Source organism: Panulirus ornatus, chromosome 67 (assembly GCF_036320965.1).
Source record: "Panulirus ornatus isolate Po-2019 chromosome 67, ASM3632096v1, whole genome shotgun sequence".
Taxonomy (NCBI): Eukaryota; Metazoa; Arthropoda; class Malacostraca; order Decapoda; family Palinuridae; genus Panulirus; species Panulirus ornatus.
The window spans coordinates 15,226,058-15,244,384 of record NC_092290.1 but is presented as its reverse complement, the minus strand read 5'-3'; the positions used below and the strand labels follow the sequence as shown (position 1 = coordinate 15,244,384).

Genomic DNA, 18,327 nt, shown 5'->3' with positions numbered 1-18,327 from the left:
ATATCTTGGTACCGCTATATTGCAATATTGGTCCAGTGTATCATATCTTGGTACCGCTATATTGTAATATTGGTCCAGTGTATCATATCTTGGTACCGCTATATTGCAATATTGGTCCAGTATATCATATCTTGGTACCGCTATATTGTAATATTGGTCCAGTGTATCATATCTTGGTACCGCTATATTGCAATATTGGTCCAGTGTATCATATCTTGGTACCGCTATATTGTAATATTGGTCCAGTGTATCATATCTTGGTACCGCTATATTGCAATATTGGTCCAGTATATCATATCTTGGTACCGCTATATTGTAATATTGGTCCAGTGTATCATATCTTGGTACCGCTATATTGCAATATTGGTCCAGTGTATCATATCTTGGTACCGCTATATTGTAATATTGGTCCAGTATATCATATCTTGGTACCGCTATATTGTAATATTGGTCCAGTATATCATATCTTGGTACCGCTATATTGTAATATTGGTCCAGTGTATCATATCTTGGTACCGCTATATTGTAATATTGGTCCAGTGTATCATATCTTGGTACCGCTATATTGCAATATTGGTCCAGTATATCATATCTTGGTACCGCTATATTGTAATATTGGTCCAGTGTATCATATCTTGGTACCGCTATATTGTAATATTGGTCCAGTGTATCATATCTTGGTACCGCTATATTGCAATATTGGTCCAGTATATCATATCTTGGTACCGCTATATTGTAATATTGGTCCAGTGTATCATATCTTGGTACCGCTATATTGCAATATTGGTCCAGTATATCATATCTTGGTACCGCTATATTGTAATATTGGTCCAGTATATCATATCTTGGTACCGCTATATTGTAATATTGGTCCAGTATATCATATATTGGTACCGCTATATTGTAATATTGGTCCAGTGTATCATATCTTGGTACCGCTATATTGCAATATTGGTCCAGTATATCATATCTTGGTACCGCTATATTGTAATATTGGTCAAGTGTATCATATCTTGGTACCGCTATATTGTAATATTGGTCCAGTACATCATATCTTGGTACCGCTATATTGTAATATTGGTCCAGTGTATCATATCTTGGTACCGCTATATTGCAATATTGGTCCAGTATATCATATCTTGGTACCGCTATATTGTAATATTGGTCCAGTACATCATATCTTGTTGCCGCTATATTGTAATATTGGTCCAGTATATCATATCTTGGTACCGCTATATTGTAATATTGGTCCAGTACATCATATCTTGGTACCGCTATATTGTAATATTGGTCCAGTGTATCATATCTTGGTACCGCTATATTGTAATATTGGTCCAGTATATCATATCTTGGTACCGCTATATTGTAATATTGGTCCAGTACATCATATCTTGGTACCGCTATATTGTAATATTGGTCCAGTATATCATATCTTGGTACCGCTATATTGTAATATTGGTCCAGTATATCATATCTTGGTACCGCTATATTGTAATATTGGTCCAGTACATCATATCTTGGTACCGCTATATTGTAATATTGGTCCAGTGTATCATATCTTGGTACCGCTATATTGCAATATTGGTCCAGTGTATCATATCTTGGTACCGCTATATTGTAATATTGGTCCAGTGTATCATATCTTGGCACCGCTATATTGCAATATTGGTCCAGTATATCATATCTTGGTACCGCTATATTGTAATATTGGTCCAGTGTATCATATCTTGGTACCGCTATATTGTAATATTGGTCCAGTGTATCATATCTTGGCACCGCTATATTGTAATATTGGTCCAGTGTATCATATCTTGGTACCGCTATATTGTAATATTGGTCCAGTGTATCATATCTTGGCACCGCTATATTGTAATATTGGTCCAGTATATCATATCTTGGTACCGCTATATTGTAATATTGGTCCAGTGTATCAGTATCATTATCTCAATGCATCATATCATGGTTCCGATATGTCATAAACAGTGTTCCAGTATGTCGATATTATTTGTCCAATGTGTCGTTAACACTGTGTCACTATATCACTGAATATGTTCTTGTGTATCACTATCACTCACTTTCAGAATATCACTATAATTGTGCCAGTGTATCACCCTCACTATCACTGTAACACTATCATTGTTCCCCTGTGGTATCATTATCATTGTTTCACTGCATCACATCTATTGCACCACTGAATCACCATTATCGTTTTGCAGTGTATCACTGCGTCATTACAGTCTTATTCCACTTCATATTTTCGTCACTGCAACAAGGTCATCGCGTTCTCATGTCACCTCGCCTTTGTCATCATGCTACAGGTTCAGTTCGAGATGATGAACATCCTGGAGGCAGACTACCCAGCCGGCTCCTTCGATGTTATCTACAGTAGAAACGCTATACTCCACATCCCCCAGAAAGCCGAGCTCTTCCGTAAAATTAAGGTACGTTAGACTCCCTTGTAGACGACAATACTGCATCCACACAACCTCGTATGAGAAAACGTCACACCAATATAAGATCTAAGCCTCGTAGATAACAGCATTACATCTAAACCCTCGTAGATAACAGCACTACATCCACACAAGATCTGCACCCTTGTAGATGATAAGATCACATCCACACAAGATCTAAACCCTTGTAGATAACAAGAACTATCATCTTCACGAGGTCTGAGCAAGTTTAGTACACAAAATGTATTTTCTTGTGATTCTTTCTATATCACCTGATACTGAGTACGGAGGATGAAGATCATTATGAACAAAGTAACAAACAATGGAAAACAGTTGATAGTTCAACTTTCGATTTTATTTCTTTAATACAATAGCGATGAAATTAACATTGATATTAGTTCGCATGTAGGTTAGTTACATTTGGCTCACTTGCAATGGAATGCTTATTAAGAAATGATGTGAGGTCGTATCCAGTTATGTTAACTAAATCATCATCTGTAACATTTCAAAATTTCGTAGTGCAGGAGGTAACCATATGCCATATATCCAGCTTATGTCATTGTTATAACAACATTGGTTACAAAGAAACCATGAAAGTTCACAACATTTGCTAGTCTTTCTCTCACAAGTGTCTGACATTTGTTCGAGAATCATGGATGTAGGAGGCAGAGTTTGCATTTCAGAGAGTAATTATGAAGCAGACTCCTGGAGGACGTCACAACGACAAAGATTTTGATAAGAGGAGACTGTGCCTGAAGCTGCTGGTATCTTACTCTCAGTCATGTGCAAGTGCTTCAGTAAGACCTGTGATCTTTCCTGGGTTGGCGATTGTACATACCACACTGTACCCCCGCCCTCTCCAGGGCCGGCGCGGTGCCTCCCACAACCCTGGCCTTCGCCAGAGTAAGAGAGGTATCTCTCATAACCCCAGACCTGGCCAGGGTATGGATGGTGCCTCCTACAATCCTGGCCTTCGCTAGAGTAAGAGAGGTACCTCTCACAACCCCAGACCTGGCCAGGGTATGGATGGTGCCTCCTACAACCCTGGCCTTCGCTAGAGTAAGAGAGGTACCTCTCACAACCCCAGACCTAGCCTGGGTATGGATGGTGCCTCCCACAACCCTGGCCTTCGCTAGAGTAAGAGAGGTACCTCTCACAACCCCAGACCTGGCCAGGGTATGGATGGTGCCTCCTACAACCCTGGCCTTCGCTAGAGTAAGAGAGGTACCTCTCACAACCCCAGACCTAGCCTGGGTATGGATGGTGCCTCCCACAACCCTGGCCTTCGCTAGAGTAAGAGAGGTACCTCTCACAACCCCAGACCTGGCCAGGGTATGGATGGTGCCTCCTACAACCCTGGCCTTCGCTAGAGTAAGAGAGGTACCTCTCACAACCCCAGACCTAGCCAGGGTATGGATGGTGCCTCCTACGACCCTGGCCTCTCCATAGTAAGAGAGGTACCTCTCATAACCCCAGATCTCTCCTACGTAGTGGCGGTGCCTCCTGCATTCCCGGGGTTCTACAGGAGAGGGAAGGTACCTCCGATAACTTCGGCTTTGTCCACAGTAGGGATACTACCTCCTATAATCAGGTCTTCTCCGTTATAAGTATCACCCCCCCCCAAACACACACACACACACACACACACACACACACACACACACACACACACATACACACACACATACACACACCTTAACAAAGCTTACCTGCCGGGTGACAGGTCGGGCTGAAGTTCTTGCAATTATGACATTGCTAATGAGCTAATATCAACATCAAAGTGGGTTAATGAAGGTGAAATCAAAATGACATAGATTCATCCATAACCATCATCTGTGAGGAACATGTTTCCTGGTGCTGCAGGTCTGGTTGAAGCCGGGAGGAACTCTCTTCATCACCGACTACTGCAGAGGAACTGCTCCTCCCTCACAGGAAATGCTGGACTTCTATAAAAAAGCATGTAAGTGACTTTATTGCCTTTTTGCAAATGTTGGTTGTGGCAGGCAATATCTTTTCTGTATGTCAATGTGTGTGTTTAGATAGCTTGCTGTAGGTTTGTGTGTGTGTGTGTGTGTGTGTGTGTGTGTGTGTGTGTGTGTGTGTGTGTGTGTGTGTGTGTTTCTGTGTGTGTGTGTGTGTGTGTGTGTGATTAAATCTGTACATCAGAAGGAGAGTTGTATAATCGTAAGGTTCCATCTCTGATGCTTTCTATATGAACACCATCTCCTTGCTGAGACCATTCGAACAGTCTCACTGATCATGGCCTCAGGTCAGTGTGGTCCTGCGTCGCGAGGAGAGCTGTTTACTCCCAGCGTCATCCACTTCATTAAGGCACTTATGAGCTTGACGTCAGCTGACCCTCTCACAGCTGAGTAGCTTTCAACTTTCCCTAGATCATACCTTGTAATTCAGGCGACATCTTGGTTGCTCTTCACTGGACCTTCTCAATTATGTTTTGTGATTTTTTAGATGCGGTGACGTGACCTGTGAGAGGCATTATCCACTTTCGGGCTTTATTGTCCACATCTGACCAAACATATGTTTATCCGAATATTTAAATGTGATACAAGTATTTACCAAAAGACAATTTACTTCTTTCATTTTCGCTTGATGTGGAATCCTTGCGATAGATTAGGTACAAGGTCAATCCCTAGATCTTTTTAACCCATCGATTCCCGTAGTTTATTTCCCACTAAGTAATATGTACACTAGGGTCTTCCTTGGCAGAGTCCAATCTACAGTACCTTGCCCTTACGTATATGGATTGAGTCTCATCAGCCATTTGACGGATCAACTTTGAAGTTTGTCCAAGTTCCCCTTGTAACCTGATGCAGGCGATTTCTTTATTTCTCTCATGACCTTGACAAGTCATTCACCTTCACCATGAATATCAGAGGGCCCAGAACTGAGCCTTACAGGACTCCAGCCCATTTTTAGAATGTATTCTTGTCTGTCTTTTTGTTTCCCTTTTGTTCTCGAAAAACTGTACATTGTCTCCGTCATAAATCTGATTTGAATTAATGGTTGTAATCAAATCACCCCTGACTTTTCTCTCCTCGCAGGTGGGTAGATTTAAGGCCTCTAGCCCCTCTCTGTAGATCAGCTTTCTTTATAGTTTGTTTTCCTCTTGACTTTCTCTATTAGTTCTCTGTGCTTCTCTCGGTGAGGTGACCAAACTTGAGAAGCATAATCTAGTTTTGACCTTGTGTAAGATGTGAACAGCCTGCTGAATATTTCCTCATCCATTAATCTGATTACAATTGTACCATTTTCTAACAGTCAGTTGGTCAGGTACGACTCCCAGTTCTTACTCATGCATTGATTCCTGTATCTTATATCTTGCTTGAGAATATGAATGACTTACTTTTACTTGGGGTGGACTTCATCAATCATGCATCAGAACATCTACTGAGTCTATTAATCATGCAATCATCCACACTTTTCACTTCCCCAGTGACCTTTGCATCATCTGAAAACATGATCAGGATTGAGTCTATGCTTATTGGCAAGTCACTCTCCAAGATCAAGAAGACTCATGATCCCAGAACTAAACCCTGCGGTATCTCACTTGTGACTTCAACCCCTTTTGAAACGGCTCCTCTGACATGCACCCTTTGTTCTCTTCCTTTTTGATAAATCTTTCATTCACCGAAGGACTCTTCTCATTCCTGCTCGGTCATCCAGCTTCTTACTAAGCCTCCCATGTGGCTCAGCGTCAAATGCTTCCTGCCAGTCCAGATACAAGCAATTGATCCGACCTTCTCCTTCCTCTCTACGTAGTTCACTCTTGTAGAAATCTGAGTGTTTTGTTTCACACGTCCTCCTCTCCTTGACACGGTGCTGTCTCTCTCCCGGGGGATTTCTCCTTTACAGAAAGTCATCCATTGACTTTCTGATTATCTTTACCAGAACCTTGAAGACCACATTCGTCAGGAAGATTGGTCTGTAGTTCAGTGCCTCTTCCCTGTTTCCTTTCTTATAATTGGGTGTGATATTTGCCCTTTTCCACTCTCTTGGCACCTTGCCTTCCTCCAGTGACATCTGATGGATAAGCACAAACGATTAAAATTCCATCAGAACCATGAGCCATGTTTGGGTAAAGATCCTCGTCTTTACTAAATATCTAAATGCTTTCTCGCCGTTCCCTCTCACTGGTGTTGGGGCTATAGTGTCTTTCACCGTGAGAATATTTATGAACTTGATTGTCAGCGAGTGTTTGTAAGTGTGTCTGTGTGTCTGTGAGTCTGTGTTACCATCGTAATTTATACATAAGAAATATAGAATCGGTCTAATATATAAAACTTTATACCACAGTTCTGTAGGTTGCACGGATTTGTCCGTTTTACGTCAGTCAGCAAACACGTCATGAAGATAGTGTTATACTAAACAATATGTACAACATTATGTCATTCATTCCTGGATTATATGACTGTGTTCACGAGTCATCGTCTCCAGCCATGAACTTGGTGACGGTGGACGAGTACGGCGAGCTGCTACGGTCAGCGGGGTTCACGGAGGTGGTGGCGGAAGACCGTGGTCAACAGTTCCACCAGATCACGAAGGCAGAGCTCCACGCCTTCCGCACGAGGAGGCTGGCTTTCCTGCAGGAGTACCCACAGGAGGATTTCGATCACCTGCTGAACATATTCAGTCTGAAGGTGGGATATGAGCGAAAAGAGGAAGGGAAAAGGGGAAAAATAGAGCGAAAGAGAAGAAAAGATGAAGAAGGGGAGAGAGGAAGGACAAGAAGGAGGAAAAGACAAGGAAAAGGACAGGTGAAGAGGAAAAAAGGGAAAAAAAGAATGTGGAGTGAGGGGAGAGTAGACGTAGGAAAACGTGAAAAGAAATGGAAAGGTAAGTGAAGCTGAGAGAGTACTGGGGGACCAGAGAGAGAGAGAGAGAGAGAGAGAGAGAGAGAGAGAGAGAGAGAGAGAGAGAGAGAGAGAGAGAGAGAGAGAGAGAGAGAGAGAGAGAAGACCACCTATCCAGTGGGTCCTCATCACAGCCTTTCTCTATCTCTAGTTCCTCCTTCCTCACACATTATTATCAACTGTGTTAATTCCTCAGTTTAGTACTGACTTCCTATACATTCCTGATCCATCATCTGCTTGCCCTACTTCAGCAAGTCTCTTGATTCCATACACTGGAGTAGGGGATGTCATTGACAACTGCCTGTGCCAAGCACAGTCTTGGTGGTTCTTTACGCAATCTTCGTGTGTGATTGCTTGTTACCTCTTCATAATTACCTATTTGCATTGTACAGGGAGAGAATTTTACGCTCTTGGAGCCTCGTAATCTAAACATACTCCACTGTCATACAACCTTTAAATCTATGCATAATTCTGCATTAGTCGTGTGTCCAGACGTTTCCATTAATCCCCCATTTTTGTAATATCAAAACATATCTACATTGTTTATTATAACGCGCTCTGCTGAATATCATGTTAAGTTGTCTAGATGATCTATCCATACATCCCTAATGGAACTGTTCACTGTCCCCACAATCATTATATTAAAATCTTTAAGATTGTAGGCATAAGATTGTAGGCATTTTAAGGTTTTAAGCAGGTCACACCTCACTCTTCTCTCTTCCAAGGTGGGCAGATTCAAACTCTAGTCTCTCCCTGTAATTCGTTCTCATCATTCTGGTACCATCTTTGATGCCCTCCTCTTCCTTATTAGCTCGTTGTATCGCTTTAAGCGCCATGACCAAATGAGAAGCTTATTCTAGTTTTGTTCGTGTGTAAGATATAATCAGCTTGATGAATATTTCCTTATCCATATACTTGAATGTAACTCTTATATTTACAAGCAGACAGTGTGCCTCCTTAACCATCTTCCTAACATAGGGTTCAGGCAACCGGTAAGAGACGATTTCACCCCTCAAGTCCCTCTCACAAACAGAATCCTTAAGTTAATTCCCGCTAGATTATAATCACATTGAGATCTTCTTTCACTTCATCTTATTCTCATTAATTTATATTTACTCGGGCTGAATTTCATCAACCATGTACCAGACCAACTTTGATGTCTGTGTAAGCCTTCTTATAAGCTAACACAATCCTACTCACTTTTACCTCCCTTATTACATCATCTGCAAACATTCAGTTAAGATTTCATACGTTTAGGAAAGTCTTTTACTAATATGTAGAGGAAAAATGATTCCAAAGCAGGACTCTGTGGCACTCTGCTGGTCACCTCGATCCCATTTGGAGGAGATTTCAGCATGCGTCCTTCGCTCCCTTCCACTGAGAGAAGTTTATGTCAGCGAGGGAGTTTCCCCGTGTTCGTGCTTAGTATTCTATATTCTTGATCAGTTTCCAGTGTGGTAACGTGTCAAATGCTTTATGACAGTCAAAAGACAAATGATCCTAACCTTCACTGACATTAAGATTATAATTTTTTGTATATATATATATATATATATATATATATATATATATATATATATATTCTTTTTTTTTCTTTTAAACTATCTGCCATTTCCCGCATTAGCAAGGTAGCGTTAAGAACAGAGGACTGGGCCTTTGCGGAATATCCTCACCTGACCCACTCTGTTCCTTCTCTTTTGGAAAATTAGAAAAGAAAAAAAAAAAACGAGAGGGTAGGATTTCCAGCCTCCCGCTCCCTCATATATATACATACAATATATATATACATATATATATATATATATATATATATATATATATATATATATATATATATATATATATATATAAGTATTTTTTTTTTTTTTTTTTTTTTTTGCTTTGGCGCAAGGAAACAGACGAAAGAAATGGCCCAACCCACCCCCATACACATGTATATACATACGTCCACACACGCAAATATACACACCTACACAGCTTTCCATGGTTCACCCCAGACGCCTCACATGCCTTGATTCAATCCACTGACAGCACGTCAACCCCGGTATACCACATCGCTCCAATTCACTCTATTCCTTGCCCTCCTTTCACCCTCCTGCATGTTCAGGCCCCGATCACACAAAATCTTTTTCACTCCATCTTTCCACCTCCAATTTGGTCTCCCTCTTCTCCTCGTTCCCTCCACCTCCGACACATATATTCTCTTGGTCAATCTTTCCTCACTCATTCTCTCCATGTGCCCGAACCATTTCAAAACACCCTCTTCTGCTCTCTCAACCACGCTCTTTTTATTTCCACACATCTCTCTTACCCTTACGTTACTTACTCGATCAAACCACCTCACTCCACATATTGTCCTCAAACATCTCATTTCCAGCACATCCATCCTCCTGCGCACAACTCTATCCATAGCCCACATCTCGCAACCATACAACATTGTTGGAACCACTATTCCTTCAAACATACCCAATTTTGCTTTCCGAGATAATGTTCTCGACTTCCACACATTCTTCAAGGCTCCCAGAATTTTCGCCCCCTCCCCCACCCTATGATCCACTTCCGCTTCCATGGTTCCATCCGCTGCCAGATCCACTCCCAGATATCTAAAACACTTCACTTCCTCCAGTTTTTCTCCATTCAAACTCACCTCCCAATTGACTTGACCCTCAACCCTACTGTACCTAATAACCTTGCTCTTATTCACATTTACTTATATATATATATATATATATATAAGTAAGTAGAAGAGATGGCCAGAGAGCGTTATTGGATTACGTGTTAATTGACAGGCGTGCGAAAGAGAGACTTTTGGATGTTAATGTGCTGAGAGGTGCAACTGGAGGGATGTCTGATCATTATCTTGTGGAGGCTAAGGTGAAGATTTGTATGGGTTTTCAGAAAAAAAGAGTGAATGTTGGGGTGAAGAGGGTGGTGAGAGTAAGTGAGCTTGGGAAGGAGACTTGTGTGAGGAAGTACCAGGAGAGATTGAGTACAGAATGGAAAAAGGTGAGAACAATGGAAGTAAGGGGAGTGGGGGAGGAATGGGATGTATTTAGGGAATCAGTGATGGATTGCGCAAAAGATGCTTGTGGCATGAGAAGAGTGGGAGGTGGGTTGATTAGAAAGGGTAGTGAGTGGTGGGATGAAGAAGTAAGAGTATTAGTGAAAGAGAAGAGAGAGGCATTTGGACGATTCTTGCAGGGAAAAAATGCAGTTGAGTGGGAGACGTATAAAAGAAAGAGACAGGAGTTCAAGAGAAAGGTGCAAGAGGTGAAAAAAAGGGCAAATGAGAGTTGGGGTGAGAGAGTATCATTAAATTTTAGGGAGAATAAAAAGATGTTCTGGAAGGAGGTAAATAAAGTGCGTAAGACAAGGGAGCAAATGGGAACTTCAGTGAAGGGCGCAAATGGGGAGGTGATAACAAGTAGTGGTGATGTGAGAAGGAGATGGAGTGAGTATTTTGAAGGTTTGTTGAATGTGTTTGATGATAGAGTGGCAGATATAGGGTGTTTTGGTCGAGGTGGTGTGAAAAGTGAGAGGGTTAGGGAAAATGATTTGGTAAACAGAGAAGAGGTAGTAAAAGCTTTGCGGAAGATGAAAGCCGGCAAGGCAGCAGGTTTGGATGGTATTGTAGTGGGAATTATTAAAAAAGGGGGTGACTGTATTGTTGACTGGTTGGTAAGGCTATTTAATGTATGTATGACTCACGGTGAGGTGCCTGAGGATTGGCGGAATGCGTGCATAGTGCCATTGTACAAAGGCAAAGGGGATAAGAGTGAGTACTCAAATTACAGAGGTATAAGTTTGTTGAGTATTCCTGGTAAATTATATGGGAGGGTATTGATTGAGAGGGTGAAGGCATGTACAGAGCATCAGATTGGGGAAGAGCAGTGTGGTTTCAGAAGTGGTAGAGGATGTGTGGATCAGGTGTTTGCTTTGAAGAATGTATGTGAGAAATACTTAGAAAAGCAAATGGATTTGTATGTAGCATTTATGGATCTGGAGAAGGCATATGATAGAGTTGATAGAGATGCTCTGTGGAAGGTATTAAGAATATATGGTGTGGGAGGCAAGTTGTTAGAAGCAGTGAAAAGTTTTTATCGAGGATGTAAGGCATGTGTACGTGTAGGAAGAGAGGAAAGTGATTGGTTCTCAGTGAATGTAGGTTTGCGGCAGGGGTGTGTGATGTCTCCATGGTTGTTTAATTTGTTTATGGATGGGGTTGTTAGGGAGGTGAATGCAAGAGTTTTGGAAAGAGGGGCAAGTATGAAGTCTGTTGGGGATGAGAGAGCTTGGGAAGTGAGTCAGTTGTTGTTCGCTGATGATACAGCGCTGGTGGCTGATTCATGTGAGAAACTGCAGAAGCTGGTGACTGAGTTTGGTAAAGTGTGTGAAAGAAGAAAGTTAAGAGTAAATGTGAATAAGAGCAAGGTTATTAGGTACAGTAGGGTTGAGGGTCAAGTCAATTGGGAGGTGAGTTTGAATGGAGAAAAACTGGAGGAAGTGAAGTGTTTTAGATATCTGGGAGTGGATCTGGCAGCGGATGGAACCATGGATGCGGAGGTGGATCATAGGGTGGGGGAGGGGGCGAAAATTCTGGGTGCCTTGAAGAATGTGTGGAAGTCGAGAACATTATCTCGGAAAGCAAAAATGGGTATGTTTGAAGGAATAGTGGTTCCAACAATGTTGTATGGTTGCGAGGCGTGGGCTATGGATAGAGTTGTGCGCAGGAGGATGGATGTGCTGGAAATGAGATGTTTGAGGACAATGTGTGGTGTGAGGTGGTTTGATCGAGTAAGTAACGTAAGGGTAAGAGAGATGTGTGGAAATACAAAGAGCGTGGTTGAGAGAGCAGAAGAGGGTGTTTTGAAATGGTTTTTCAAATGGTTTGGCCACATGAGAGAATGAGTGAGGAAAGATTGACCAAGAGGATATATGTGTCAGAGGTGGAGGGAACGAGGAGAAGTGGGAGACCAAATTGGAAGTGGAAAGATGGAGTGAAAAAGATTTTGAGTGATCGGTGCCTGAACATGCAGGAGGGTGAAAGGCGTGCAAGGAATAGAGTGAATTGGAACGATATGGTATACCGGGGTCGACGTGCCGTCAATGGATTGAACCAGGGCATATAAAGCGTCTGGGGTAAACCATGGAGAGTTGTGTGGGGCCTGGATGTGGAAAGGGAGCTGTGGTTTCGGTGCATTATTACATTACAGCTAGAGACTGAGTGTGAACGAATGTGGCCTTTGGTGTCTTTTCCTAGCGCTACCCCTCACACATGAGGGGGGAGGGGGTTGTTATTTCATGTGTGGCGAGGTGGCGATGGGAACAAATAAAGGCAGACAGTATGAATTATGTACATGTGTATATATGTATATGTCTGTGTGTGTATATATATGTGTACATTGAGATGAATAAGTATGTATATTTGCGTGTGTGGACGTGTATGTATATACATATGTATGTGGGCGGGTTGAGCCATTCTTTCGTCTGTTTCCTTGCGCTACCTCGCTAACGCGGGAGACAGCGACAAAGCAAAATAAAATAAATAATAAATAAATAGATAGATAATAGACATATATATATATATATATATATATATATATATATATATATATATATATATATATATATATATATATATATATATATATATATATATATATATATATGTATATATATATATATATATATATATATATATATACATATATATATATATATATATATATATATATATATATATATATATACGTATATATATCCTGGCTGATGGAGCTTTGTATGTTTTATGAAGGTGCGCGTTCATATACACTTTATTCGTATTCATATAACTCCGCGTTGTACAGTCAGGTTCGGTAAAACGCTTTCAGCTGGCTATGTGTTCTGTTCGGAAACAACCGATAGACCCCGTTGCTCACCATAGTGAGACGAAGGGTATTCGTGTACTTAGTATTTCGAATAATTGTTTCCTACAAATACAGTCCCTTAGCCTAGCGGCTAGCATGCCTGCCTCTTGCACAAGGGGTCCCAGGTTCGATCCTGGCTGATGGAGCTTTGTATGTTCTGTGAAGGTGCGCGTTCATATACACTTTATTCGTATATATATATATATATATATTCATTTTTTTATTTTTTTATTATACTTTGTCGCTGTCTCCCGCGTTTGCGAGGTAGCGCAAGGAAACAGACGAAAGAAATGGCCCAACCCCCCCCATACACATGTATATACATACGTCCACACACGCAAATATACATACCTACACAGCTTTCCATGGTTTACCCCAGACGCTTCACATGCCCTGCTTCAATCCACTGACAGCACGTCAACCCCGGTATACCACATCGATCCAATTCACTCTATTCCTTGCCCTCCTCTCACCCTCCTGCATGCTCAGGCCCCGATCACACAAAATCTTTTTCACTCCATCTTTCCACCTCCAATTTGGTCTCCCTCTTCTCCTTGTTCCCTCCACCTCCGACACATATATCCTCTTGGTCAATCTTTCCTCACTCATCCTCTCCATGTGCCCAAACCACTTCAAAACACCCTCTTCTGCTCTCTCAACCACGCTCTTTTTATTTCCACACATCTCTCTTACCCTTACGTTACTCACTCGATCAAACCACCTCACACCACACATTGTCCTCAAACATCTCATTTCCAGCACATCCATCCTCCTGCGCACAACTCTATCCATAGCCCACGCCTCGCAACCATACAACATTGTTGGAACCACTATTCCTTCAAACATACCCATTTTTGCTTTCCGAGATAATGTTCTCGACTTCCACACATTCTTCAAGGCTCCCAGAATTTTCGCCCCCTCCCACACCCTATGATTGCCTTCCGCTTCCATGGTTCCATCCGCTGCCAGATCCACTCCCAGATATCTAAAACACTTTACTTCCTCCAGTTTTTCTCCATTCAAACTCACCTCCCAATTGACTTGACCCTCAACCCTACTGTACCTAATAACCTTGCTCTTATTCACATTTACTCTTAACTTTCTTCTTTCACACACTTTACCAAACTCAGTCACCAGCTTCTGCAGTTTCTCACATGAATCAGCCACCAGCGCTGTATCATCAGCGATCAACAACTGACTCACTTCCCAAGCTCTCTCATCCCCAACAGACTTCATACTTGCCCCTCTTTCCAAAACTCTTGCATTTACCTCCCTAACAACCCCATCCATAAACAAATTAAACAACCATGGAGACATCACACACCCCTGCCGCAAACCTACATTCACTGAGAACCAATCACTTTCCTCTCTTCCTACACGTACATATGCCTTACACCCTCGATAAAAACTTTTCACTGCTTCTAACAACTTGCCTCCCACACCATATATTCTTAATACCTTCCACAGAGCATCTCTATCAACCTTATCATATGCCTTCTCCAGATCCATAAATGCTACATACAAATCCATTTGCTTTTCTAAGTATTTCTCACATACATTCTTCAAAGCAAACACCTGATCCACACATCCTCTCCCACTTCTGAAACCACACTGCTCCTCCCCAATCTGATGCTCTGTACATGCCTTCACCCTCTCAATCAATACCCTCCCATATGATTTACTAGGAATACTCAACAAACTTATATCTCTGTAATTTGAGCACTCACTCTTATCCCCTTTGCCTTTGTACAATGGCACTATGCACGCATTACGCCAATCCTCAGGCACCTCACCATGAGTCATACATACATTAAATAACCTTACCAACCAGTCAACAATACAGTCACCCCCTTTTTTAATAAATTCCACTGCAATACCATCCAAACCTGCTGCATTGCCGGCTTTCATCTTCCGCAACGCTTTTACTACACCTTCTCTGTTTACCAAATCATTTTCCCTAACCCTCTCACTTTGTACACCACCTCGACTAAAACACCCTATATCTGCCACTCTATCATCAAACACATTCAACAAACCTTCAAAATACTCACTCCATCTCCTTCTCACATCACCACTGCTTGTTATCACCTCCCCATTAGCCCCCTTCACTGAAGTTCCCATTTGCTCCCTTGTCTTACGCACTTTATTTACCTCCTTCCAAAACATCTTTTTATTCTCCCTAAAATCTAATGATACTCTCTCACCCCAACTGTCATTTGCCCTCTTTTTCACCTCTTGCACCTTTTTCTTGACCTGCCTCTTTCTTTTATACATCTCCCACTCATTTGCATTTTTTCCCTGCAAAAATCGTCCAAAAGCCTCTCTCTTCTCTTTCACTGAGGTTTGTATGTTATATATATACGTATTATCCCTGGGAATAGGGGAGAAAAAATACTTCCCATGTATTCTCTGCGTGTCCTAGATGGCGACTAAAAGAGTAGGGAGCGGGAGCTGGAAATCCTCCCCTCTCGTTTTTTTAATATTCCAAATGAAGGAACAGAGAAAGGGGACAGGTGAGGATATTCCATCAAAGGCCCAGTCCTCTGATCTTAACGGCTACCTCGCTAACGCGGGAAATGGAAAATAGTATGAAAGAGAGAATATATAAGGTGAAATAGCACTTGAGCAGGAGTTCATATATAAATTTAACATGTGATCTTTGTATACATCTGGCAATGTTTCATGAAAACAATCCACCTTATCAAGGTCCAATAGTTAATAAAGTTATTAGAATCCCAACATCACAACAGAAGTACCGTACAGCGTCTACCATCATAGAGAACATATTGGCCTGACCGACAGTAGCCGTTAAACGAAGGCTAGGGAGTGTCGTGGGTAAGGGGACTTGTATGGCGGGGGTTGGCCTGGTAGCCTGATGTGTCTCAGACGAATTTTCTTATGTTTTCTTCTCTTGATAATTCTTTCATATTGATTTGTTTGCCAACAGGATGGGTTTTAAAGTTCCCTGGGGATAAATTCAAGTTCTTGGTATTAACAATTAAGACAGATTCTAGTGATGGTATGTGTAGTATAGTCGGCAAACTGGTATAAGATAACTGGATTTTTAAGGTGTATAGGGTGATTATTTTCATGATATTGTTTATAAAATGTCTTCTCAAGCTAACTGGATCCATGTTAAAGCATCCTAGTTCCTTGACAAATTCCTTAAATTGGCAAAAAAAAATCATCTTATAGAGTTAAACCCAAACTTCCCCTTAACACCAAGAATCTTTGAGTTCGATCTTTTAGTAAAGTGTTTACATTACTTCCTATGCTACTTAAACCCTTTAATGTAAATTTTGTCATCAGTAACAACAATAGTATAAATGATGTCTGCAGACTTTGTTTATAGAGTATCATGTACAAATTGTGATATGTTTTATGTTGGGCGGACTGGTAAGGATCTTTCTCTTAGACTTATGTAACATAAATATAGTATAAGAAAAGGACAAGAATCAAATGCCTTGCTTAATCATGTTAGAAATTGTCATAACACTGGATTTGGAAATTGGCCTTCGAGTTTTCCCCTCCTATAAGGATTCTGTCGTTTTGGGCCGTCTTCTTGTACTGTGTAATCGCACCTTAATCCTCAGTTTTTCTGTTAAAGTTACAAAGTTTTTTTCGTTTTACCAATTTTAGAAACCTTACTTCCTACGTGTCTTCAACCCCTCTCGGATTTTCTTCCTCTTTGGATAAAGTCTCGCACTAACAAGCTTCCTACCATTTCATATCTTATCCTTACATTTCTTGCACCATTTGGATATCTTCATTTTCTTTAAAAAGTTGATCTTATTCTTCTGCTCCCGAAGAATTGCACGTTTTTATACAGAGTTAATCAAGCTATTTTTCCACACATTGTTCTGACTTACTGACTCACTATTTACCATTGTCTCTTGGGATTCAGTGGCTCCTCTCGCCAGTACTGCTGGTTCTTTCTCCATCTCTGCCTTCCTTCTGTTCTTCATGTTAACGTTTTACTCACAAGGTGAGAAACCAAAATGACTTAACGCTCTAGTTAAGCCTAGCCTCGACTCTGCCTGTAATGTCTGGGTGACTGTCGTCCAGTCCACCCAGTCCTTGAGTGTGTATATGTGTGCCGCAGTTTACACATTTCATATGTTGCAGATCACACGGCTGGAGGCCAACCAGCAAACATGGGGTGTCTTCACTGCACGCAAAGCATCAGATATGTAAACATAGGAGCCATGCCACCATGGGCGTCCACCATGAAGATCCACCATAGACGTCCACCATGAAGATCCGCCATGGACGTCCACCATAAAGATCCGTCGTGGGCGTCCACCATAAAGATCCATCATGGAGGTCCACCATAAAGATCCGCCATGGACGTCCACCATAAAGATCCGTCGTGGACGTCCACCATAAAGATCCACCATGGAGGTCCACCATAAAGATCCGCCATGGACGTCCACCATAAAGATCCGTCATGGGCGTCCACCATAAAGATCCGTCATGGAGGTCCACCATAAAGATCCGCCATGGACGTCCACCATAAAGATCCGTCATGGGCGTCCACCATAAAGATCCGTCATGGACGTCCACCATAAAGATCCACCATGGAGGTCCACCATAACATTCACCTTGGACATGCACAAAGAGATCTACCCTTGACTCGTATATACAATAGTCATGCAGGTTCTGGTGACAACACTTGTCTGGTAACTTTCTCTCCATCATTTCTCCCTCACACCCGACTTATCTACTTCTAGTAAAGCTACTAAAGTATCTAAATGCCTTTATCTACCCTTACCCCAACAGCCATATATAATGGGAAATTTGACCCCTTCATTCCAGGTGTACTGGACCTAAGAGTCGCCAACATTAAGTCCCTTCTGGGAGGAGGTCCAGCATGGGTATCCTTAACCCCACTCTCCTCCCCTCCTTCCTGTACACAAGGCCCTAGCCTGATGCATACCCTCTACAGGCTGTAAGTCCTGGGACTAACAGTGCCGTGGCTCAGCGCCTGAAGGTGAAGGATGGATTCGCGAGTCTGGTGTTGCAGTCCTACTGAATGGACGGAAGAACCTCATGCTCCTGAGATTTCCCTGAGGCTAAGGTTAAGGCGATGATGGAAAACGC

General features: G+C 41.8%; 1 protein-coding gene across 1 annotated transcript in view; it reads left to right on the top strand.

Annotated features, from left to right (window-relative positions):
- The window catches only part of LOC139746978 (uncharacterized), a 95,273-nt gene extending 77,294 nt beyond the window's left edge, over positions 1 to 17,979 (top strand). The window contains exons 8-11 of the mRNA XM_071658671.1: positions 2,319 to 2,441; positions 4,314 to 4,410; positions 6,906 to 7,108; positions 17,353 to 17,979. Of these exons, the coding sequence (XP_071514772.1) occupies positions 2,319 to 2,441; positions 4,314 to 4,410; positions 6,906 to 7,108; positions 17,353 to 17,421 (492 nt within the window). The 3' untranslated portion in view covers positions 17,422 to 17,979. The remainder of the gene's footprint in view (positions 1 to 2,318; positions 2,442 to 4,313; positions 4,411 to 6,905; positions 7,109 to 17,352) is intronic.
- The last annotated feature ends 348 nt before the right edge of the window (positions 17,980 to 18,327 follow it).